At 38.0% G+C, this 26,432-nt stretch overlaps 1 protein-coding gene across 7 annotated transcripts in view; it reads left to right on the forward strand.

The window, feature by feature from the left end:
• Window positions 1-26,432, forward strand: part of USP34 (ubiquitin specific peptidase 34) — a 283,157-nt gene that overhangs the window by 205,748 nt on the left and 50,977 nt on the right. For all 7 annotated transcript variants that reach the window (XR_010149508.1, XR_010149509.1, XM_016948585.4 and 4 more), the window contains 10 exons: window positions 5,219-5,284; window positions 7,654-7,800; window positions 7,896-7,952; window positions 8,055-8,132; window positions 8,526-8,620; window positions 16,319-16,491; window positions 18,529-18,682; window positions 19,729-19,807; window positions 23,193-23,246; window positions 23,357-23,452. Coding sequence is in view for 5 of the 7 variants with exons in the window: in XM_016948585.4 (XP_016804074.1) it covers window positions 5,219-5,284; window positions 7,654-7,800; window positions 7,896-7,952; window positions 8,055-8,132; window positions 8,526-8,620; window positions 16,319-16,491; window positions 18,529-18,682; window positions 19,729-19,807; window positions 23,193-23,246; window positions 23,357-23,452 (999 nt within the window). In the remaining 2 variants the exon portion in view is untranslated. The remainder of the gene's footprint in view (window positions 1-5,218; window positions 5,285-7,653; window positions 7,801-7,895; window positions 7,953-8,054; window positions 8,133-8,525; window positions 8,621-16,318; window positions 16,492-18,528; window positions 18,683-19,728; window positions 19,808-23,192; window positions 23,247-23,356; window positions 23,453-26,432) is intronic.

The raw sequence follows: 26,432 nt of genomic DNA on the forward strand, positions 1-26,432 counted from the left end.
CCAGAATCACTTAGCTTGTTTCTTTTATATTTATCCCAAAGTGAATCAAATTGTGGACCTAATTTGTTTGTGTAAGCTCTGCTTCATGTTATTTTTATTCACTTTCTAGTTTTCATTCTTTTTTACCGTGGGTTATTTTTGTTTTTTAAAATAATAAATAGAGATGGGGTCTCTCTGTGTTGACCAGGCTGGTCTCCAACTCCTGGCCTCAAGCAATCCTCCCATTTCAGCTTCCCAAAGTCCTGGGATTACAGGTGTGAGCCACCATGCCCGTCCAACTATGGGCTATTTTTTAGTTTGCCTTTTGTACTGCTTTTAGAGTTTTTTGATGAATTTCCTTTATACTTGCTCTTGGATTTTTTATTTTTATTTTTTTGAGGCAGGACTCAGTGTCTGTCACCCTGACTGGAGTGCAGTGGTGTGAGCACAGCTCACTGCAATGTTGACCTCTTGGGCTCAAGTGATCCTCCCACCTCAGCCTCCTGAGTAACTGGGACTGCAGCCATATGCCACCATGCCTGGCAGAGTTTTTTACTTTTACTTTTTGTAGAGACAGGGTCTCACTGTGTTGCCCAGGCTGGTCTCAAATCCTGGGCTTACAAGATGCTTCTACCTTGGCCTTCCAAAGTACTGGGATTATTGGTATAAAGCTGCCAAGCCTGGCCTCATCATGTTATCTTTTGTCTTGATTTCTTTTTCCCTGTTAAGTATTGCAGTGCTTTATATACTTTCACTGAATTCTTTATTATGTTTAAGTTACTCTTTAAAGTCTCCAGTTTATAGTTTACCCAAGTGGTTCTGGGTTTTTTGGCTTTAGTTATTGATACTTTATCTCTGTACATTATGACTAAAAGTAGTTGAATGATTAGTTCATTTAGCTTATGGAAATATTTCTGAATAAATTTGGTATACCCATCTGCGTAGTCTTATAAAAGCAGTTATCAAAGAAGCATGTTTTCAGTGGTTTTCTTTCTAGGTGGCAACTTGGTCATGCTTCTTGGTTTTTCTTCTTCATATTGATAACCACCTTTAAAGCTATTAACACTTCTAGGAATTAGTAGAAACAGAAGGGACACTCAGATGTGCTGATTATGAGATCTCATAAACGGTATTTTTAGTTAAAAACTAAATTTACAAGCAGAAACAACCCCATTAAAAAGTGGACAAAGCAGCTTGGCCAGTATGGTGAAACCCTATCTCTACCAGATATACAAAAATTAGCTGCGCATGGGGTGTGGTGGCTCACGCCTGTAATCCCAGCACTTTGGGAGGCAGAGGTCGGTGGATCACGAGGTTAGGAGATCAAGACCATGCTGGCCAACATGGTGAAACCCCATCTCTACTAAAAATACAAAAAAAATAGCTGGGCATGGTGGTGGGTACCTCTAATCCCAGCTATTTGGGAGGCTGAGGCAGGAGAATCCCTTGAACCCACGACGCGGAGGTTGCAGTGAGCCAAGATGGCACCAATGCACTGCAGCCTAGGCGACAGAGCGAGACTTTGTCTCAAAAAAAAAAAAAAAAAAAAAAAAAAGCCTTTGGCCAGGCGCAGTAGCTCACGCCTGTAATCCCAGCACTTTGGAAGGCCGAGGCGGGCGGATCACCTGAGGTCAGGAGTTTGAGACCAGCCTGGCCAACATAGTGAAGCCATGTCTCCACTAAAAAATATGAAAATTAGCCAGGCATGATGGCAGGTGACTTAATCCCAGCTACTTGGGAGTCAGAGGCAGGAGAATTGTTTGAACCCGGGAGGCAGAGGTCGCAGTGAGCTGAGATCGAGCCATTGCACTCAAACTTTGGGGACAAGAGTGAGACTTCTCTCAAAAAAAAAAAAAAAAAAAAAAAAAAAAAGCCATGTGTGGTGGTGCGTGCCTGTAGTCCCAGCTACTCGGGACGCTGGGCCAGGAGAATCGCTTGAACCCGGGAGGCGGAGGTTGCAGTGAGCCGAGTTTGTGCCACTGCATTCCAGTCTGGGTGACAGAGCAAGACTCTATCTTAAAAAAAAAAAAAAAAGTGGACAAAGGACATGAACAGACACTTTTCAAAAGGAGACATACATGCGGCCAATAAGCATATGAAAAAATGCTCAGTATTACTCATCATTAGAGAAATACAAAACTAAACCACAGTGAGATAACATCTCAAACCAGTCAGAATAGCTGTTAATAAAAAGTCAAAAAATAACTGATGCTGGCAATGTTGCAAAGAAAAGGGAATGCATATACACTGCTGATGGAAATGTAAATTAGTTCAGCCATTGTGAGAAGCAGCTTGGCAATTTCTGAAAGAACTTTAAACAGAATTACTATTCGGCTCAGCTATCCCATTGGATATATACCCAAAGGAATATAAATCATCCTACCATGAAGACACATCCACAAGCATGTTTACCACAGCAGTGTTCACACTAGCAAAAACGTGGAATCAACCTACATGCCCATCAACAGTGGACTAGATAAAGAAAATGTGGTACATATACAGCATAGAACACTATGCAGCCATAAAAAAAGAACAAGACCATGTCTTTTGCAAAAACATGTATGGAACTGGAGGCCATTATCCTAAGTGAACTAACATAGCAACAGGGAACCAAATACCATATGTTCTCACTTATAAGTGGGAGCTAAATATTGAGTACATATGGACACACAGGAACAATGGACGTTGTGTCCTACCTGAGGGTGGAGTGTGGGAAGAGGAACAGGATTGAAAAACTACCTATTGGTACTATTATTACCTGGGTGATAGAACAATCTATATACCAAACTTACGTGACAAACGGTTTACCTATATAACCTGCATATGTACCCCTGAACCTAAAATAAGAGTAAACAGTAAAAAAAAAAAAAAAAAGGAGACCTATGTACATATATATCTATATCTATATCTATATATATATTTTTTTTTGACGAAGTCTTGCTTTGTTACCCAAGCTAGAGTGCAGTGGCGCGATCTTGGCTCACTGCAACCTCTGCCTCCTGGGTTCCGGCAGTTCTTCTGCCTCAGCCTCCCGAATAGCTGGGATTACAGGCACCTGGCTAATTTTTGTATTTTTAGCAGAGACAGGGTTTAACCATCTTGGCCAGGCTGGTCTCAAACTCCTGACCTCGTGATCCCCCCGCCTCGGCCTCCCAAAGTGCTGGGATTACAGATGTGAGCCACCACGCCCAGCCAAAAATTCTTAACAGAATTTGATATGATTCTGGCAAGTACTCTAGTCAAGTGGGCACTTTATTCTTAAGATGAACACTTCAGTTAATTATATTATTCCCTTTTCTGATGCTCACATAAAGTTTAAAGAAAGCTACATATATTCTAATTGTGGTAAAATATATGCAACATTAAATTCATCATTTTAACCATTTATACATATATACAGTTGATGGGATTAAATACATTCACATTATTTTGCAGCCATCACCACCATTCCATCTCGAACTTTTTCACTTTCCCAACAGAAACTTGTTAAACACTTAACTCTCCATTCTCCCTCCCAACCCCCCTTGCAACCACTATTCTACTTTCCATCTCTATGCATTCAACTGTTTCAGGTACCTCATATAAGTGGAGTCAGATTTGTCTTTTTGTGACTGGCTGTGAGTGGCTTATTTCACTTAGGATATCTTCAAGGGTTATCCATGCTGTTGTATGTGTCAGAAGTTCTTTCCTTTTTAAGGCTGAATTATAATTTATTGTATTTACCACATTTTATTTATTCTTTCACTTATCAGTGGATACTTGGGTTGCTTTCACCTTTTGGCTGTTGTGAATAATGCTGTTACGGACATGGGTGTACAAACATGTTTGAGTTCCTGCTTTTACTACTTTTGGGTGTATACCCAGAAGTGGAATTGTTGGATCATATGGGAATTCTGTGTTTAGATTTTGAGGAATAGCCTTACCTTTTCCATAGGGCTTACACCGTTTTGCATGCATAAGGGTTTAATTTCTCGACGTCCTTGCTAACACTTGACATTTTCTGTTTGTTTTAATAATAGCCATCCTAATGGATGTGAACACAATTTTTTAAGTAGTAAATACATATAGATGCAGGCTATGTATTTATTTTAAAATTGCGCATTAAGTAAAATTCCCTTGTTGTTGCTTGACTTTAATAAATTTAGGCAGCTCTTTAGCCAACTCATATTTCATTCTCTAATAATAAAAATATAAATCCAGGTCTTTATTCCTGAACTTTTTTGTATCCTGAATCGATACTTTGATACGTTGGAAAATTTCATTTTGTGTGACTTTTTTCGTAATATGGAATATTAAGCCTCTCATATAACAGGAGTACACTGGAATTATTTTGCCAATTTTGTTGATTCCCTTTGTTCAATTCCTGTTGAATTTAATATATAATTTTATAGTAATTATATGCTGAACAGATCTCTGTTTTAGTCCATATCTTGACTTCAATTTGATTATAAGCTGCTAAACAGCAGAGCCATATTACTTGCAGTCTTCCATAAAGCTGGCAAAAATAACTAATGTATACTCTTAGCTTGTGGACGCCTATTATTCCACAAGACTTTCAAAGTTATGAGAGGTAATAATTTGTAATAAGAATAATACCTACTTTATAGATTCATTTTAATACTTGAGTGAGGTGGAATATGTGTAATAAGTACCTTGCATGAATATGGATCTTTCCTGTAAGGCTTGGTGTTCAGTACTAAATCTCTAATGTGTGAGTCTAGCCAGATTCCTGAATTTGACTTATTGATAGTTGAATATTTAGACAGTTTTCAAAGATCCTGGCTGGTATTCCTCTTCAGTGTGAAGAATATACTGTTCCAGAAAGAGTAAAGATAGGAATAAATGATGATGAGATGTCATTGGTTAATATTTCAAATGTATTTTTTTAATGTGTAGGTTTACTTGTGGAAGACAACTTTGATTGCACCTGAAGTGTTTTTCATTCTTGCATTCTTGGAAATCATCAGCATTGTACCAAATAAGTGTTAACCTAGAAAGTGATTTTTAAAATTCTCTCTTTGGTTTCCTTATAGGATAGTAACAGCTGTATTTATGTAACAAAGCATTACAATTTTTAATGCTATAATTACTAAAGAATTGAATGTGTTGGTGTTTTTCTTTTATATAGCCAAAAGAATGAAAACAGATACAGTGTACATTGCAAGACTTTCTTTGCTAGAATGCCTAATTTACTACCATCATGTCTGTGTTTTTAATGGTGTTTTCTCTTGATTTTCAGTATTCAGAGGATATGAAGCACAAGACCACTCTTCTGGAGCTTCAGAAAATGTTTACATATTTAATGGTATGTTTAAGAATCATGGAGGCTAGGCCAGGCACTGTGGCTCATGCCTGTAATTATAGCATTTTGGGAGGCCAAGGTGGGTGGATGGCTTGAGTTCAAGAGCTTGAGACCAGCCTGGGCAACATGGTGAAACCCCATCTCTACTAAAAAAAAATTAGCCAGGCATGGTGGTGCGTGCCTGTAGTCCCGGCTGCTTAGGAGACTGAAAAGGGAGGATTGCTTGAGCCCAGGAGGCAGAGGTTGCAGCAAGCTGAGATCTCACTACTGCACTCGAGTCTAGGTGACAGAGTGAGACTCTGTCTCAAAAAAAAAGAAACATGGAGGGAAACAAATTAGGTGTACCCTGTGACAAAACCTAAAAAAGTTAAATGGAGCTCGTTTGAACTGGCTTTGTCATAACTATGTACCTTTCTTTTTCTTATTTATTTATTTATTTATTTATTTATTTATTTATTTATTTTGAGACAGAGTCTTGCTCTGTTACTCAGGCTGGAGTGCAGTGGTGTGATCTCAATTCACTGCAACCTCCACCTCCCAGGTTCAAGTGATTCTCCTCCCTCAACCTTCCAAGTAGCTGGGACTACAGGCGCACATCACCATGCCTGGTTAAATTTTGTATTTTTAGTAGAGACAGCTTTCACCATGTTGGCCAGGCTGGTCTCGAACTCCTGATCTCAAGTGATCTGCCTGCCTCAGCCTCCCAAAGTGTTGGGATTACAGGCGTGAGCCACCGTGCCCGAAGCTGTCTGTCAGTTATCTCTGTTATTTGTCATAATAACTTTTAAAAGTTATCTCAGTTGTCTACATTCTGTTAATTTGTCCTTTGAAGAATCTGTTTTGTCTTATCCTTCTTCTGTCACAAGGTCTTCCCCTTTTATGCTTGCAGCTTTCTAGCTGATTTATCTTAGTATCCCTTAATTACAATGCCTAAAACTATAAAAGTGATGAATCTTTTAAAAAGATAGTAAACCTTACAATATTATTCCCCTGCTTAAAACTCTTGAGAGCTTCTTCATTACGAACAGAATGATATTCGAGCTCATCACCATGGCACACACCCTCTGGGTTTTTTTCCCCTACCCTTCAACCTCCTATCTTATCCCTCTCCATTTGGAGCCCATCACCCTGCTGCTTCATTGCTTGTGGGTTCATTTATGCCATTGTTTCCTACCTGTGTCACTCTTCTCCATTTTCTTCTGATGTTCATTTTTCAAGAGTCAGCTTGGTTTCAAACTCTAAGAGACCATCTATTCCACAGATTAACCGGAGTATTCCAAGTCACCTTGCCTCTTTGTTGTTTCTACCTTGTATATATGTTACTTTTCTCACCTGTTAAATCTTGAGGACAGGGATTGTGTCATACTTTTTTCTGTATTTTTGACTATTTTTATTTTTTGAGGCAGGGTCTCACTCTGTCACGCAGGCTAGAGTTCAGTGGCACCATCTCGTCTCATGGCAACCTCGACACTGCTCCACTGCCTGGGACCACAGGCGTGTACCACCATGCCTGGCTATCTTCTTTATTTTTTGTAGAGACAGAGTCTCACTATGTTCCCCAAGCTGGTGTTGAACTCCTGGGCTCAAGCAATCAACTCGCCGTACCCTCCCAAAGTGCTGGGATCACAGGCATGAGCTATCATACCTGGCCTTTAATCTCCTTTTAACAGAGCTGAAAGTGCCATTTGAATTGACAAATAGAAAATTGCTGGTTTAAATGACTATTCTAAAAGCTATTAAAACAAAGTTCAATCTCTGGGAAAGTTTATTCAGCCTGTAAAGGTTGTATATTTTATGCTTTGCAATATAGATGTGAGTGTTTTTTTTGTTTGTTTTGTTTTGATTTTTTTGGAGATGGAGTCTTGCTGTTGCCAGGCTGGAGTGCAGTGGCACGATCTCGGCTCACTGCAACCTCTGCCTCCTGAGTAGCTGGGACTACAGGCATGCGCAACCGCACCCAGCTAGTTTTTGTATTTTTAGCAGAGATGGGGTTTTACCATGTTGGTAAAGGATGGCCAGGATGGTCTCAATCTCTTGACCTCATAATCTGCCTGCTTCGGCCTCCCAAAGTGCTGGGGTTACAGGCTTGAGCCACTGTGCCCGGCTGTGAGTCATTTGAGTCTCAGATTTCTTCCTAGAAATTCCTTGACTTGAAAATACAAATATCCTAGGTAATTTAAGAATCTTCTAGCACCAAGACCATTAAATTAAAAATACTATGAAAACTAAACAGAAAGAAATAGAAGCGACCATTTAAAACTAACTTAGTAGATTTACTACCTGTTCTTTTGTTTTTGTTATGTGTTCATTGAAGAACCTATAATTTTCTTATTTTTATCTGACACTTAGAATGTTCCCCTTTTTATTTGCAGGAGAGTGAATGCAAAGCATATAATCCTAGACCTTTCTGTAAAACATACACCATGGATAAGCAGCCTCTGAATACTGGGGAACAGAAAGATATGACAGAGTTTTTTACTGATCTAATTACCAAAATCGAAGAAATGTCTCCAGAACTGGTTAGTATCAGAATACTGAAAAATTTCTTTGAAATTTGAACAAATTTGCCTGCGTTTTAACTAGTTTCATATTTTTTGTTTGTTTTATATTAAAGAAAAATACCGTCAAAAGTTTATTTGGAGGTGTAATTACAAACAATGTTGTATCCTTGGTAAGTATTATACCTGGTTTTTACTTTTTCGAGATCTTAATATATTTTCATTTATATTATAATTTACTAGTTTTTATTAATTTTTTTATGTGTATTGATTAGGATTGTGAACATGTTAGTCAAACTGCTGAAGAGTTTTATACTGTGAGGTGCCAAGTGGCTGATATGAAGAACATTTATGTGAGTAATAATGCACATAATTTTTTTACTTTATGCTTTTACCTATTTGTGTATAGCGGGTTTGTGTTGGTCATCTTGATATTTTTAAACTTTTTTCATGTTTTTATGTATTTTCTTCTTACTGTACTATTCAAATAAGAGTTAAACATCAACCATAAAGCTTTTTCTTGCCCAATCAAAATTTAAATTTTTAATTAACCCTTCAAAAAAGTTACTAAGATTCGTAGAATATCTTAATATGAGGAAAAACAGTTTTTTACTAAAATTTAAGAATTCACTTTTTAAAAAAAATTTTTTTGCTGAGCATTCTGTCAAAATTGTAATTGCCACCTTTTGTATATTTGCATGCTATAAACAATAATATGAAACTTTTAAATGTGGTTTTATACACAGGAATCTCTTGATGAAGTTACTATAAAAGACACTTTGGAAGGTGATAACATGTATACTTGTTCTCATTGTGGGAAGAAAGTACGAGCTGAAAAAAGGTATGCTTTTTCAAATGTGATTTTTATTATCTTCACTGTAGAAATGAAAGACAAACTAAGGGTAAACTAAGATTAAACTTTGGTGGAAATTATATGATGAAGGTAAAATCAGCTGCATGGAGCTCAGTCTCATGGAGCAACTTTTCATCTAGTTGTTCAGTGAATTACCATTTATTTTGACATATACTGAGCTATATGAAAGTGGTAATCACTCAACTTGAAACAGTATAGATTTTGGGGAGCAGATACGTGGACGATAAGTACATTGATCATTTTCATCATTATCTGTATCGAGTCTCAGATGTCTAGCTTTTGTGGCATTTTCTTAAGTAATACAGTGGAACCCCTTATCCTCGGGAAATGTTGCAAGACCCCACAATAGATGTCTGAAACCTCAGATTGTACTGAACCCTATATATACTGCTTTTTGCTGTGCATAACATACCTATGATAAAGTTTAAATTACAAATGAAGCTCAGTATTCTTGCCCTTTGGGGCCATTATTAAGTCAAATAAGGGTTACTTGAACAGAAGCATTGCAATACTATGACAGCCCATGTAATAAGAGAGCTACTAAGTGACCAATAAGTGGGTAGTGTCTGCAGCACAGATAAGCTGGACAAAGGGATGATTCATATCCTAAGCAGGATGGTACAAGATTTTATCATGATACTCAGAACACCACACCACTTATGAATTGTTTATTTTTGGAATTTTCTGTAGTAGCTAACTAGGGACTTTTTGTACTAGCTAGCCTTTCCAAAGTATTTTTTATTTAGCAAGCACTGTTGTGAGAACTTTAATCCAGTTAATCCTCACAGCATTTCTTTGCAATAGATGCTGTTATTATCCCCATTTTACATGTGAAGACATGGAGTCACAGAATAAAGAAACTTTGCCAATGCTGATTCCTAAGATACAAATAAGCAAATTTCAGGGAGATAATCAAGTTGAATTTGAGTTCTCATTGGGGCATCCAACTAGAAAGGTCCTGCAGGCAGTTGGCTGTTACAGTTAGAGCTTGGTGAGAGGTCTAGAATAGAGGTAGATTTGGGAGTTAGTAACTGTTGAGTTAGAGTGTTAAATAAGTGTTTATACTGTAATACATTCAAGCTGGTTCCCTTCCAGTGTATTGTTGTTATTTTTGGATGTGTATATTTTGGTACATTGATCAAAAATATTCTTCCTCAGCTTTCATTTTCAGTAGAATTTCTTGGAAAATAATAATTTAGTGGTCTTTAAATAAAAATTGCCTTACACATACAGTGGGTCCCATCTGTAATCCCAGCACTTTGGGAGTTCAAGGATGTTCACTTGAGCCCAGGAGTTTGAGGGCAACATAGGGAAACACTGTTGCTACAAAAAGTTTTAGAAATTAGCCAGACGTGGCATGCACTTACAGTCTCAGCTGTTGGGGAGGCTGAATCGGGAGGATCACTTGAGGCTGGGAGGTAGCTTACAGTGAGCCATGATTGTGCCATTGCACTCCAGCCTCGGCAAAAAATTGAGAACCTGTCTCAAAAAAGAAAAAAAAATGCTATACTTGTTCTACTAATGCATGCCAAACATTATACAGTTTTTTCCCTTTATTATTATTCTTTGATGATTCACATGTTCCCCAGGTTGGTCTTGAACTCTTGGGCTCAAACAATCCGCCCACCTCAGCCTCCAAAAATGCTGATATTACAGGCATGAAGCCACTGCATCTGGCCAAAAGGCTCTTAAGAGCCATAAAATGGCAAGTTTAGGACAGAGTAGTTGAGTAAACATTTTAATTTTATATTGAAAGACAAATAGAAATCGGATTGAAAAGAGCATCTTATGCAGTTAGTTACTAAGAACGAATGCAGAGAAATAGAAATGTCCTTGAATGTGCAAAAAATCTAGGATTAGGCCAGCCTGCATTTTTAAGTAGTGTATTCACATGGAACAGTAGTGGAAAATAAGATTGGTAACACGATGGCATCAGATTATTGCCATCCAAGTTTTAGGTTTATCTGTGTGATTGAATCTATCAGAATATCTGCCTGAGAAATAATGTAATTGTTGGAAAAGACTAAGAGCTAAGCCAACCTAAAAGTACAGAGGACAAAGTGACAGAAGAGAGACAAGGAAAGAAAGAAAATTAGGATAAAATGGTAACCCCCAAACTGGGAGGAGAATCTCAAGAAGAAAATAATCAATTAATATAATTCACAGAGATGAAAGACAATGACAGCTGAATAAAAGCATTGGGTTTTTCCAGAAGGTAGTTTAGTGATGTGTTTTGTCAGGTTATAGGAATAGAAGCAACATTGTCGGGACACATGGAATCAAGCATAAATCATTGATTTTTAAAGTTTGGCAACAGGCCGGGCACGGTGGCACATGCCTGTAATCCCAGTACTTTGGGAGGCCAAGGCAGGTGGATTGCCTGAGGTCAGCAGTTCGAGACCAGCCTGGCCAACATGGTGAAACCCTGTCTCTACTAAAAATACAAAAATTAGCCGGTTGTGGTGGCTCACGCCTGTAGTCCCAGCTACTTGGGAGGGTGGGGCAGGAGAATCACGTGAACCTGGGAGGCAGAGGTTGCAGTGAGCCAAGACCATGCCCCTGCACTCCAGCCTGGGCGACAGAGCAAGACTATGTCTCAAAAAAAAAAAAAGCAATAAAAACAGCAAGGAAAATAGTAGCCAGAAAGAGTCTTGGGGCTCAAACAAAGGATTTTTCTAGATGAAAGATATCTGAGCATGTTTGAAGGCAGAGAATAAAAAGTCATTATACAATAAGATACTAAAATTGCTTAAGAGGAGGTTTTCCAGGTCAGTATTTATTTGAAAGGGATGGTATTCATTTTTCCAATTTCAAGAAGTGTAGTTGGGCAAGTTGTTAGGTGGACATAGTCAAATGAAAGCGTAGCTATGTAGGCGATTACACGAAGAAGACAAACTCATCTGATGAGAGTTAGGTTAGGATAAGAGTTAGGGACATACATAAAATGGAGTCAGTCAAAAGTTAACTGCTGTAGAGGAATATAATAAATGAGTCACAAAAAGATCATCAAGGGTCTGAGTCAAGTTCTTTGGAGAATCTCTAATTGGAATAAATGTATTGAATAAATCTGTCGTTCTTGATAACTCCCTTCTTTTGACTGATAAGATTCTGCTGTTTTTCTGAAATACCTGTCACATCTCTCCCAGGTAGTCAGTCATTTTTGTTCTTACTATACTTTTATATCTCTGTACTAACATAATATTCAACAGAAATGGGCCAATTGAGGAAGTGAACAAAGTGCTTATTATCCTCAATAGGATCATATACTGCTCTGTTTTCAGACCTCTGGTTTTCTCAATCTATTCATTTTACCTCAGTAACTTATCAATCACCATAATACCAATTTTTTACTAATATGCTACTGACAAAGCATTCTAAACTAAGAAAATGACAGCTGAATAAAAGCATTGGGTTTTTCCAGAAGGTAGTTTAGTGATGTGTTTTGTTTTGTTTTGTCATCTTAGTTTAGAATGCTTTGCTGTGCTCTGTCACCTGTTCTCCAATCTTTCCGGATCTGCTCATCTCTCTTATTTATTGACAGAATGCATGGTTTCACCCCATGCCACAAGCTCATTAGTTATTCTTCAGAATTGTTAGGATGAAGTTCACACTCTATCATTACATACATTTGACTCTGTTATACTTCATTTGTCAGTCTCCCAAATAATCTAAAATAGTGAATTTTTGAACTTTTTATTCCCTCTGCCTGTAACATCTTTCATTCCTTGTTTCCCTAAATTCATACTTTTTGTATTTTTGACACTGTTCTTGGTTTAAATAAATTCTCTTTTGATAGTTATGTGCAGTGGAAAGTTATTCCCTAAAATTCATTTTTTTGTAAATCAGAGTTTGTATATTTTTGTCTGTTTAAATTGAACTTGAACTAGCAATATGTTATGGTATAGGATTTAGGTGACCAGTTGATTTTCTGCTGTTGCTGCTGCTGCTGCTGCTGCTGCTATTGTTACTGTAGTAGCAGCAATTGACACTTAACTGAATGCTGTTTGCCAGGCAGTGTTTCAAAGATAGTATCGGGTAGGTAATCTCCATTTTACAACCCAGCAATTAAGCTCAGAGAGGTTAAGTAACTTATATAGGGTCATTCATCTAATAAGGGATTACAGCCAGACTTTGCAATTCTGGTTCACAAAAATAAGTACTTTGATTCCTTTTATTTAGGGAAGAAAGGAAAACTCTGAACCAAAGACCTCCTTGGCCCTGGAGAATGATGGAACTCCTTTTCATGCTTCCATAGCACCCTTTTGTATCTTTATCATGGTGTTTACCATAGTCTACCATAACATTTTATTTTTCTTATCTCGACATAGGAAAATCTTTTCAGAATGGAAAAAGTTGTGGGTGTGTTTGTTGTTGTTGTTTTTTAAACAAATTAAAATGTTTGTTTAACAACCGAATTGAGTACGGAAAGATGAAACAAATGCACAGTCACGTATATACAGTATATCAAGGGGGCAGCCTTTCTAACAAGGATGCTGTAGAAAGAAAAAAATGTCCAAATGGGGAACAGTCCTGGTTTCATCAAGAAGCTTTTATGGAATTTGATGTTAAACCTTATGTAAATACAGTAATGTGATGGATTTGGCAAAGATTTTTTCATTTCCAGTCTTTTAAAGTAGACACAAATTTGCTTAGAATAAAGCTGATTTTTAAGAGCACACAAAAGTTGAGGACAAAGGATAGGAATAAATTAACAAATGCAGAGTGATGAAGAGCAAAAAGATACTGAGCAGCTGACTCATCATCCAAGGTGGTTACCTAATAATCAGAGGATGAAGACCTTATACTGCAAAAGCAACAATAGTTTCGTATATAAATGATACAGCTGAGTTTGTAGTTATATCTTGGCTTCTATTTATTAAGAAAAATTAGCATAGTTATGTGTAATCTTTAGTAGACAACCTGCATTCATTTAAATTAAATAATATTTTCTACAATAGTGTAATATAAGGCCACAATATTTATTTTGGACAAACTCTTTAAAGTAGTGATTTTAATATCAGTGTTATTCATTCTTTTGAAATATAGTTTTTTAGCTGAATTAAGTTATAGATAATTTTTACAGTACTACATCAAGACTAGTAAAATTGTTTGTATTCAGATATTTATGTCTAATATCCAGTGAAAATTTACTACCAAGTTTTTACAGTAGATTCGTTTATTTATTTACTTATTTATTTATTTATTTATTTTGAGATGGAGTCTCACTTGGTCGCCCAGGCTAGAGTGCAGTGGCACAGTCTCGGCTCACTGCCAGCTCCGCCTCCCGGGTCCACGCCATTCTCCTGCCTCAGCCTCCTGAGTAGCTGGGACTACAGGCACCCGCCACCACGCCCGGCTAATTTTTTGTATTTTTAGTAGACACGGGGTTTCACTGTGTTAGCCAGGATGGTCTCGATCTCCTGACCTCATGATCCGCCTGCTCCAGCCTCCCAAAGTGCTGGGATTACAGGCGTGAGCCACCGCACCCAGCCTACAGTAGATATTAATCAGTCTGACTTGCCTATTGATCCCTTAAGTATAATTGTAGATCAGCCTGATTTTAGTGTCTATTCTTTGATTTTACTAAATTAGGAATGCAGGAGTTATAGAACAAGTACACACAAGTGATGCAGCCATGCAAGGATCATAACAGCTCTTCAATTAACTATGTGCAAGCTCAAATACAATCCCACTAATGAACAGCCAGGTTCCAATTCTTCATGAAAAGGTGCTGGTGGAGGTTGTCAGCCACCTTTTAATAGACATTCCCAATCCAGTGGCCAGTAAATGAGAGAACAGCAGAGATGGAAGAAAAACCTTCAGAAATTTTGCAGAGAATATGCCCTCTTTCTTCATGATGTTTGTGTTTCTCATGCTGAGAGTGGCCATGCATGTGGGGTGTTTAATCTATAAACAGGAGAGAGTAACAGTACCTTCCTTATTGGATTGTTGTAAAAATTATATGCGTTAATGTACAGCAAGCCCTTATGAGAGGAACTCCTTGGGGGGAATATTTTCTGGTTAACTCAACCAATCCCATGTCCAATCTGAGGTTTTTCTTTCAAAATGCTTTCAACTTCTTTCCTTCTCTCAATATAACCTTCCTCAGACTGAGAGCTGTTTTTCTTTTCTTTTTTGAGTCTCGCTCTGTTGTCCAGGCTGGAGTGCAGTGGTGTGATCTTGGCTCCCTCCAACCTCAGCCTCCCAAGTAGTTGGGATTACAGGCTTGCGCACTACCGCACCCCGCTAATTTTTATATTTTTAGTGGAGACATGGTTTTGCCATGTTGGCCAGAATGGTCTCGAACTCCTGGCCTCAAGCAGTCTGCCCACTTTAGCCCTCCAAAGTGCTGGTATTACAGGCGTGAGCCACCGCGCCTAGCCTGAGAGCTGTTTTTCTCTCCAATGCTATGGCTGGCTGTTTCAGCAGCTCTGTTAGTATCTTCTGATGTCTGAGAGCAAGGTATCCTGTCACAGTGAGAACTCTTGGAGATACTCTGTCCAGACTCATGCTGGGCATCTAGTAGTACTTTTTCCATGTCACTGGTAGAAACAGAAACAGGCTGGAACACTGCCCCCATTCCTATTATTGCTAAAGTGTAATTCTGCCAGGAGCCCTGCAGACTCTTCTTCTGCATCGTGGGGACTCTGCTCTGTGACATGGTGCTAGAGGGTGGCTGCCAGGCATCGGGCTGCCCTTCAGTGGTGGGCGGTGGGAAAAGGGCGAGCAGGAGTGCTGCTGCCTAGTGCTCAGGGACTGACTGTATAGTTTTAATAAGAATGTGATTTAGAATACTTCTATAGTCTCCCTTCTCTGTGGTTTTTCTTTCTGCAGTTTGTTACCTGCAGACAGGCAAGGTCTGAAAATATTACATAGAAAATTTCAAAAATAATTCTTAAGTTTAAAATTGCCCACTGGACTGAGTAGCATGATAAAATCTGGCACAGTCCCCACCTGGGATGTAAACCATCCCTTTGTCCAGCATGTCCATGGTGTATACACTACTTGTTCATTAGTCACTTAGTAGCCCTTTTGGTTACCTTCGTAGTATTGTACTGCTTGTATTCAAGGAACCTTTATTTTACTTAATGGCACCAAAGTGCAAGAGTAGTGATCATTAACAGTTGGGCTTTGCCAAAGAGAAGCCGTAAAATGCCTTAAAGTTCTCAATATGAAAAGAAAAAAATCATACGATGAGGTTGCTAAAATCTGTAAAATTGTGAACAGTATATTGTTAGAATTGTTCTATTTTATTAATACTTGTTAATCTCTTGCTGTGCCTAATTTATAAATTAAACTTTATCTGGAATAGGGAAAGAAAACATACGATGAGGTTGCTAAAATCTGTGAAATTGTGAACAGTATATTGTTATAATTGTTCTATTTTATTAATACTTGTTAATCTCTTGCTGTGCCTAATTTCTAAATTCGCTTTGTCATAGGTATGTTTGTTTAGGAGAAACCATAGTGTATATAGAGTTCGATACTGTCCCCAGTTTCAGGCAGACACGGGGTGTTCTCAGAAGGTATCCCCTGTGGATAAGGGGGACTACTATACTTCTTAACTCTGAGTTGAAAATTGAAATGGATATAGCATAACAGAAATCAAACCAACTGAAGTATTTGTAAAAAATAATCTTTATTAATTTTTTTCTTGTCTCTCAGGGCATGTTTTAAGAAATTGCCTCGCATTTTGAGTTTCAATACTATGAGATATACATTTAATATGGTCACGATGATGAAAGAGAAAGTGAATACACACTTTTCCTTCCCATTACGTTTGGACATGACGCCCTATACAGAAGATTTTCTTATGGGCAAGAGTGAGAGGAAAGAAGGTGATTTTTTCATTTCTTTCTCTTGTCTGTGATTATTGTCAATCTCCATAACAAGGTAGGCATAATTATAAAGTTGTCATCAACTACACAGTTAACAAAAATTGAATCTTAGAAGGGAGAAGGTTAAGACAATGTCATGCATTCAGTCAGTTAACCAGTAAATATTTAGTATCTACTAGGACTATGTTCCTAGGCACTCTTCTGTATACTGGAGACACAGTGGTGAACAGGATAAGCATGGTTGTTGCTCTTGTGGAGCTTAAATCTCGTGGGGTAAGTCTTTTTATGTTGTTTTTTGTGGGGTTTTTTTTTTTTTTTTTTTTTTTTTTGGTCTTTTGAGACAGTCTTATTTTGTCTCCTAGGCTGGAATGCAGTGGCATGATCTTGGCTCACTCCACCTCCCAGGTTCAAGTAGTTCTTGTGCCTCAGTCTCCCAAGAAGCTGGGACCATAGGCACGCACCACCAGGCCCAGCTAATTTTTGTATTTTTAGTAGAGACAAGGTTTCGCCGTGTTGGCTAGGTTGGTCTCGAACTCCTGACCTCAGGCAATCCACCTGCATTGGCCTCCTCACGTGCTTGGATTACAGGTGTGAGCCACTGTGCCCGGCCTCTTGCTCATTTATCCTTCTTTAGGAAGGGTGCAGTGAGCTGAGATGGCACCACTGCACTCCAGCGTGGGCGACAGAGCGAGACTCTGTCTCAAAAAAATAAAAATAAGTTGTAGGACATGGACCAGTAGAGATGACAGGTGAAGTTAAGAAGTGGGCATTGTATGTCTGCATCCTACTTTTTAGACCTATTATTAAACCATTTGAAAAATTAGACAGGTGCAGTGACACATGCCTATGGTCACAGCTATTAGGAGGCTGAGATGGGAGGATCACTTGAGCCCAGGAGTCCAGGGCTGCAGTAAGCTATGATTATGCCACTGCATTCCAGCCTGGATAGTAGAGCAAGACTCCATCTATTTGAAAAAAAATTTTTTTCTGGAAAAGTAGAGCAGAACCTCCTCACAGCTGTGCTTCGTTATATTTCTTGTGATGTTTCCACTTGTGGAGAGAGCAGAATTTATGCCAGGATAAAGGAATTTGTTAGGCCACAAGTGATGCAGTCAGATCCTGGCACTGCCTCCATAAGCATATCTACACTCCTCAGCCACTGTCTTGACACCTTGAGTCATACCCTTCTCTTACTGACCTAATTATCTCTTCATGTTCTAGTTCAGACTGTACCCTCAAGTCAGCCAAATCTCATCATTTCCTTATTCTGTATTCTACTTTTTCCTTTCTGTGTGGTAGTGGGAATATAGATCATAAATCATACATCATCTTCAAACTTATTAGACCACTCTACATTTTTTTTCCTCAGTATCTTTTATTACCTTTATATTTTAAATCTTTGGGGATAGGAAGTGTACATTTTTCTTTATTTTGTTTCTGTCTACACAAATCTCTTAATACGTAGTGTTTTTTATTAACTGATATATATTTGGAAGCTGCCAGTACATTGGTTTGTTTTCCTTTTTTTTAAAAGGAAACCATGTTTAAACCACTTTTCTTAACATGAGAATAAAAGAAGTATGCTAATTCCTTTTTAGGTCTTAGGTTTGTCTGCTCCTAGTAAAGATTAAATAGAACGGAGCATTTTATATTACCTATTTCAAAAGATTAGTCAGATTAAAGAAATATTTTATATTTATACTTTATATTGAAGTTGTCCATAATTATGTATTAACACATGGTTGTTTTTCTAGTGGTTTGTTTAATATGTCCTTTATGGTAGTAGGCCAAGGATGGTGAATGACTAGCAGATAGTTGTTTTGTACCTATTTAACATATAAACTATTTGTGCCTATTTCTGTAAATAAAGTTTACTATAAAAGTGATTCTAAGTAACTCGTCACATTGGGAAAATTATTTTTATTTTATTAAAATGACTTAAAATATTGTAATTGATAAAGTTTATTTTAAAAAGTGTTTCTAAGTAACTGTTGTGAAGTTTGGAAAATTATTTCCATTCTGTGTAAATCATTTCAGGTTTTAAAGAAGTCAGTGATCATTCAAAAGACTCAGAGAGCTATGAATATGACTTGATAGGAGTGACTGTTCACACAGGAACGGCAGATGGTGGACACTATTATAGCTTTATCAGAGATATAGTAAATCCCCATGCTTATAAAAACAATAAATGGTGAGTTTTAAATATTTCAAAACTTTTTTTCTTTTAACAATTTATGGTAGTTTTCTGATATGTTTTCAGTGCTTAGTTTTCTAAAAACTTGCCACAAAAGTTGGAAATGAGGCAGACAAAATTTTTAAATGAAGATAACTTTCAACAGACAGTGTAAATCAGTTCTTAAACATACGGATCTTTTAACTCTTGAGAATTTGAATCCTTTCCTTGGAGAAATGAACACAGTTTTGCAGACAACTTTAGGAGATTTATAGACAACATTTCAACTCTTATCTTCTCTATTCATTCAAGAGCTGTTCATTGAATATCTTCTACAGTGTAGCCTTACCTTATATGTGCCATTAGAAGTTACCTGCATGCTCTGCTTGTTTCACCTCCTATTGGGAGGACCACACACACTTCTTTTTATCCTTTTATCAAGTTAATGGTTGGAAGTCATTAAACCAGTCCCCAGTACCTGTTTTTTGGTCTTCAGATATTGTTAGGTAGGGTCTGGCCTATAGGTACTATATGTGTGCTAGGCACTGTTCTAAGTGCTGGGGATATTGATTTGAAGAAAATGTACAATTGTTAATTGATTTTCAGTTAGCAGAATAATTTCATTGAGTTATTTTTCACTCCTTCACCCATCATGTCCATGGTGCCTTTTCCTTTTTTTATCCATTTGAATGTTTCCATAAGTATATTTTGAATCTTTTTTTGATCATAAATTTTGAAATGGTACCTTTGAAAGTTCTCCCAATCTCTTAATTTTTCCTAATAGCGTTACATGTTATATTTAAGCAAACTTTTTTATTTCTTTTATGAATTCTTTTGTTAATCCTAGGTCATAAATGGATCTATCTGATTATAAGGTGCTTAAGAATATGTTATAAAATTGTATTTCCAATTTCTAGTAGATTAGAATTGTAAAAATAAGAACTTAGAATTTACCTCATGAAATAATTTGACACTTGTAACGTTGGTTATTCAAAAAATAGTAGACATAATATGAAGATACTCATTATATGCATACTAGATTAATACTATATGCTCTATTTTAGGTATCTTTTTAATGATGCTGAGGTAAAACCTTTTGATTCTGCTCAACTTGCATCTGAATGTTTTGGTGGAGAGATGACGGTAAGTTTTATTCAGAAATTATAAATGGTTTGTGTCCTTCCAAGTGCGTTGTCATATCATAAAATCCAATAGCAGAGTCGTTTAACTTTCTTTTAATTGCTATGATTAAATCAAAAATTTATTCAGTTTATATTTATTGGAAGTTTAGTATGTTCTCAGAAATATTTTTAAAGTGCTATTTCTGCTTTCCACAACAGCACGATTAAGAAGGTAAGAGAAATAAAAAGCTTAGTAGTATGGGAGTTGAATTACAGTGCCATGAGAATAAGATTGAGTAAATTGTTTACTCAGTGAATTCTGTGGGATCAGAGCAAAAAGAAATTACTGTTTACTGACTTAATCTGAAAAATCTTTGACAAGTGAGTCTCTCTTAGCTTACTGTGGCTCAAGAGGCTACCTGATTCACAATAAGAAAAAAAGAAATTAAAAAAAATGTTTGGCAAGGAAGTTGGCTTGAGCTAAGTTTTAAAGGATTGTTCTTTCAGTGCTTTTTATAACACCAGCAGCAACCTGGATAACACTAGATACTGGATAGAAAAAGGACATCTTCTCTGTGACATAATTGAGAAAAAACTTTTTTTTTTTTTTGCCCCCAAGTCGGATTCTTGCTGTGTCGCCCAGACTGGAGTCAGTGGCGCGATCTCGGCTCACTGCAACCTCCACCTCCTGGGTTCCAGCTATTCTCGAGTCTCAGCCTCGGGAGTAGCTGGGATTACAGGTACCTGCCACCATCCCCAGCCAATTTTTGTATTTTTAGTAGAGGTGGAGTTTCACCATGTTGGCCAGGCTGGTCTCAAACCCCTGAACCCAAGTAATCCACCTACCGCAGCCTCCGAAGTGCTGGGATTACAGACGTGAGCCATGGCACCTAGCCAACAATAGATATTTAAAAGACATTTGGGTTGGAGTATTGTAATAATTTCACTTCTCTATAGGCAATTTATCCTAGTATCAATTTTCTGAGAACCGTTTTAAAATATTCTCTTGATTCTCACAAGACAAATATTAGTCATTTCCGTTTCATAGATTAGCCCAAATAAAGTTGTTTTTTTGACTTAACCATATTTGTTGTGAATTAACCATTTACAGTCTGGATTTTATAGTTGATCTTAGCCAAAAGTTGAGAAATGATACACATTCCAGATTTTAATGAAGGGCTTCCTTATTGCTTCTCGGTGTTCTTGTCTACTCTGCTGAATGGAAAAAGAAAAGCAGTCCACTTGCTAACAATTTAGAAATGGGTAGAATAGGGAAGTAAATATTGAGTTACTGCTAAAGCCACCACTAAACCAATTGCATCTGTAGATGTTATGCCTAGAATGTTTCCTTTTTTTTTTTTTTTTTTTTGAGACAGTCTCACTCTGTCACCAAGCTGGGGTACAGTGGCGTGATCTTGGCTCACTGCAGCCTCCAACTTCTGGTTCAAGTGATTCTCCTGCCTCAGCCTCCCGAATAGCTGGGATTACAGGCACGCGCCACCATGCCCAGCTAATTTTTGTGTTTTAAGTGGAGACGGGGTTTCACCATGTTGGCTAGGATGGTCTTGATCTCCCGACCTTGTGATCGCCCACCTTGGGCTCCCAAAGTGCTGGGATTATAGGCATGAGCCACCGTACTCAGCCGAATGTTTCCGTCTAAAAAAAAAAAAAAAATGAAGGAAGAAGAGGAAGGCTCTTCTCTTAAAAAGTAGTTTTTCAAATTGCAGGTCCACTTTTTTTTTCTTTTACATATTTTATGGTAAAGTATCTTTAAAAAATGTTTTGAGGCCGGGCATGGTGGCTCACACCTGTAATCCCAGCACATTGGGAGGCCGAAGCAGGTGGATCACCTGAGGTCAGGAGTTCGACACCAGCATGGCCAATGTGGGGAAACCCACCTCCACTAAAAATGTAAAAATTAGCCGGGCGTGGTGGCGGGTACCTGTAGTCCCAGCTACTCAGGAGGCTGAGTCAGGAGAATCGCTTGAACCCGGGAGGTGGAGGTTGCAGTGAGCCGACATTGTGCCATTGCATTCCAGCCTGGGTAACAAGAGCAAAACTCCGTCTCAAAAAAAAATAAAATGTACGCTGGGCATGGTGGCTCAGGCCTGTAATCTCAGCACTTTGGGAGGCTGAGGCGGGCGGATTGCTTGAGGTCAGGAGTTCGAGACCATCCTGGTGAAACCCCATGTCTACTAAAAACACGCAAAAAATTAGCCAGGTTTGATAGCGGGTGCCTGTAATCCCAGCTACTCAGGAGGCTGAGACAGGAGAACCCCTTGAACCAGGCGGAGATTGCAGTGAGCTGAGATCAAGCCATTTCGCTCCAGCCCGGGAGATGAGCAAAACTCCATCTCAAAGAAAAAAAAATGTTTTGAATCTTTGTGTTTTAAAATGTCTGCCTCTGTCCCTTCTGATTTCATTGCCCATAATGCTGCTTGTCTGCTTCCCTTGGCTTTTTAAATTTTTTCTGTCACAGCACACCTGAAGTTCTCCAGCATTACCAGTAGAATCCTCGTCTCCTTACTCATTAAGAAACAGTCTTTAAGTTCTCAGAAGCCCCACCACTAAATTCTCGTAATATGCCATATGTTCACTTACCTCTCTGGGATCCTTTGTTCAGCCTCCTTTTGTCCTATGATCTTTCTTTCTTATTCAAATTCTAGATCTTTACTGATTGCTTCTTATTGCTTCATGGTCCCTTTTCTTTCCTTTGCATCGTGTGTGTGTGTGTGTGTGTGTGTGTGTGTGTGTGTGTGTGTGTATGTATGTATGTATTATCTTTGGTTGACTCTTACCTTTTTCTGACTCTTACCTTTTTCTGATGCTTCTTTTGCTGTCTCCCATCAGTTGGATTGCTTAAAGTGTGTACTGACAAAACCATTTCATCTGCATAAAGTTACTTACAACTTTGAGGTTCAAAATTATGTTTGTGAAGGATTGGTGGAGGTAGATGTTTTGAGATGTCAGAATAAATTACAGCTTCGTGCCAATGAGATATTTTAATAATATGCTTTCCTCATTTATAATGTTGCTGAGAAAGAACTATTTAAATTCAGTTTTTATTTCCACTTATTTATTGCATTTACCAAAATTTGGACAAGGCCAACTATTTCCTTGCCTGTCATCATTTGTTTTCTTTTGTTATGGTAAAATTTTCTCAGTCTCAACTTTATAGTGTTTTCTATCTAAAAATAATAAAAATAATAAAAACTAAAAAAAAGATATTAGGATATATTGGCCAAATTGTGAAGTATGTAGAATTTTTATGAAGGCGGAGGTGTTTGAAAACTACTTACAAAGTTACTGTTAAGTATAAAATAGCTGTTTATGAAATAATTTATATATAAATATAGCTGAGCATACCCATTTTTTCAAAGAAGTAAAACTTTTGTATTTTTAAACAGACCAAGACCTATGATTCTGTTACAGATAAATTTATGGATTTCTCTTTTGAAAAGGTAACCATTTTTTTCATGTATAATTTTATATTGTTTTTTCTTCTGCATTGTCTACTTTTAGAGTAATACTTTGTCAAAATGAAAATAAATTTTTTTCTTGCCTCTTAAAGACACACAGTGCATATATGCTGTTTTACAAACGCATGGAACCAGAGGAAGAAAATGGCAGAGAATACAAATTTGATGTTTCGTCAGAGTTACTAGAGGTATAAGTTAATTTCATTTGAGCAACATTTTAAAAATATGTTAAGTGTTTATGCAAGGAATACTGTAGTGTAAGAACAGGTTCTACAGGTTGATATCTGCAATTCTGAGTAGATCTTAAGAGTATTTACGAATAGTCTTGGTAATACTGATATAAGACCCGTAAATGAAAATGAATGAGATTAAATGGAGTAGAAAATATCACTAAAAGAGAGTAGGCGACTGGGTGTGATGACTCATGCCTGTAATCTCAGCACTTTGGGAGGCTGAGGCAGGTAGATCACGAGGTCAGGGGTTCAAGACCAGCATGGCCAAATGGTGAAACTCTGTTTCTCCTAAAAAATACAAAAAGTAGCGGAGCGTGGTGGTGGGCGCCTGTAATCCCAGCTGCTTGGGAGGCTGAGTCAGAGAATTGCTTGAACCTGGGAGGCGGAGGTTGCAGTGAATGGAGATCACACCACTGCACTCCAGCCTAGGTGACAGAGCAAGACTCCATCTCAAAAAAATTTAAAAAGGTGGCAAAAAGGTTGAGGGAATCAGAGTGACTTAACAATTTGTGAGGTTAGTAATGTTTTGCTTCTTAGATTGGATGATGGGTTTGTAAGTGTTCCTTCTGTTGTGTCTCATGATACAGACCCATGCCCTCAAGCATGCATTGTAATTGAAATGCCATTAAAATGTATTTTACACCCAGGCGCAGTGGCTCATGCCTATAATCCCAGCACTTTGGGAAGCTCAGACAGGTGGATCACGTGAGGCCAGGAGTTTGAGACCAACCTGGCCAACATGGCAAAACTGCAGCTGTACTAAAAATACAAAGATTAGCTGGGTGTGTTGGTGGGCACCTGTAATCCCAGCTACTCAGGAGGCCTAGGCGAGAGAAGCCCTTGAACCCGAGAGGCGGAGGTTATAGTGAACCGAGATCACACCACTGTATTTCAGCCTGGGCAACAGAGCAAAACTCTGTCTCAAAAAAAAAAAAAAAAAATGGCCTGGGCGCGGTGGCTCATGCCTGTAAGTAATCCCAGCACTTTGGGAGGCCGAGGCGGGCGGATCACGAGGTCCGGAGATTGAGACCATCTTGCCTAACATGGTAAAACCCCATCTCTACTAAAAATACAAAGAATTAGCTGGGCATGTTGGCGGGCACCTGTAGTCCCAGCTACTCGGGAGGCTGAGGCAGGAGAATGGCGTGAACCTGGGAGGCGGAGCCGAGATCGCACCACTGCACTCCATCCTGGGCGACAGAGTGAGATACTGTCTCAAAAAAAAATGTATTTTACATGTTAAGGAATACAAATGTGTTCATTTGTAGTTATGAGGCTTTCTTCATTTCATAATGTTGTAAGTAGTAATAGTACATTATTGAGTACATAACTGAATGTGTTTTGGTTTGGTGTTAGGAATTCAGTCAGCCAAAAACACAAAAAAGCAAATCTTCTCCAGAAATGCACACCTGATTAAATTGTATGCATTTGTCTAGGCAATTCAGCTTTTACTATCTGGATAAAAAAAAATTTTTTTTTTTGTAATATTGGGATCAAGTCTTTTTTTCTTTTTTTTTTTTGAGAAGGAGTCTCGCTCTGTCGCCCAGGCTGGAGTGCAGTGGCGGGATCTCAGCTCACTGCAAGCTCCACCTCCTCGGTTCATGCCATTCTCCTGCCTCAGCCTCCCTAGTAGCTGGGACTACAGGCACCCGCCACCACGCCCAGCTAATGTCTTTTTTGTATTTTTAGTAGAGAGGGGTTTCACTGTGTTAGCCAGGATGGTCTCAATCTCTTGACCTCCTGATCCGCCCATCTCGGCCTCCCGAAGTGCTGGGATTACAGGATTGTTCTCAAATGCTTTTAACTAGTATCTTGCCTGCACATGTGTTAATGGTAAAAAGCCAGGAATGTTGTCTTTTTTCAATTCCATGAATTGGATTTAGCAGCTGAATTAGATGGTATTCATTATAAATGGCTTCATTAGATTTGAAGCTACTAAACTTACCTATTTGTATAAAAATTTATCTCAATCATCATCATAACCACAATTAATTTGAATCATTTTTGTGCACAGCCTTTTGCCCTAAAGATATTAGACAAATCTAGACCTTGCTTTATGTAAGTACCCAACAGTGTTTAATGACAATTAGCCCACTTCTGAAGTAAAATGAAATTTTAAATAAAACCTTTACAATGATGATGTATTTTATTTACATCAGTGGTTCTCAAACTTGTGTGTGTGTGTGTGTGTGTGTGTGAGTGTGACAGGGCCCTCATTTAAAGTGAGGAAGCTTAATCATTTCTAGCTTTTGATTTAAGGTGAAAGATGTGTGACTTCTCCTTTTACTGGATACAGAGAGGCCATTGTAGGGTTGTTAATTGGCCTAATTCCAGTATTGTCTCAGAGAATATGGAGGCCTGAGGAGTGGGAGAAAGTGAACAGCTACTCGGTGCAGTCAGAACACACAGAACATGTATTAAGTTTGCCGTCTTATATGGGTGTAGTTCGTGGTACCCTGAAACAGTCACAACAGTAACATCAAAAATCACACTGGTTATAGATCACCATAATAATATAATATATAATAATATATAATAATGATGAAAATGTTTGAAATATTTCAGGAATTACCACAGTGTGACAGAGACAGAAAGTGAGCACATGCTATTAGAAAAATGGTGCCAATAGACTTGCTTGATTGCAGGGCTGCCACAGCCCTTCAATTTGTTTAAAAATACAGCATCTGCAAAGTGCAGTAAAGTGAAGCACAATAAAATGAGATATGCCTGTACATTAGAAAATTCCTCATTGCAGACCTAAGCCAACAATTTTTTCTATAATTGTTCCAGCTTACTATTTTTAAATGGGTGTGCCTACATGTTTTCTTAAAATTAAATTTAAAATGTAAAATACTGTGTACATGAATATTAATATGGTTTTAGATATAAACCAGAATGTGGTTTTTTAGATTTGTACATTTAAAGCATAGTTATT

Source organism: Pan troglodytes, chromosome 12 (genome assembly GCF_028858775.2).
Source record: "Pan troglodytes isolate AG18354 chromosome 12, NHGRI_mPanTro3-v2.0_pri, whole genome shotgun sequence".
In the NCBI taxonomy this organism is placed as follows: domain Eukaryota; kingdom Metazoa; phylum Chordata; class Mammalia; order Primates; family Hominidae; genus Pan; species Pan troglodytes.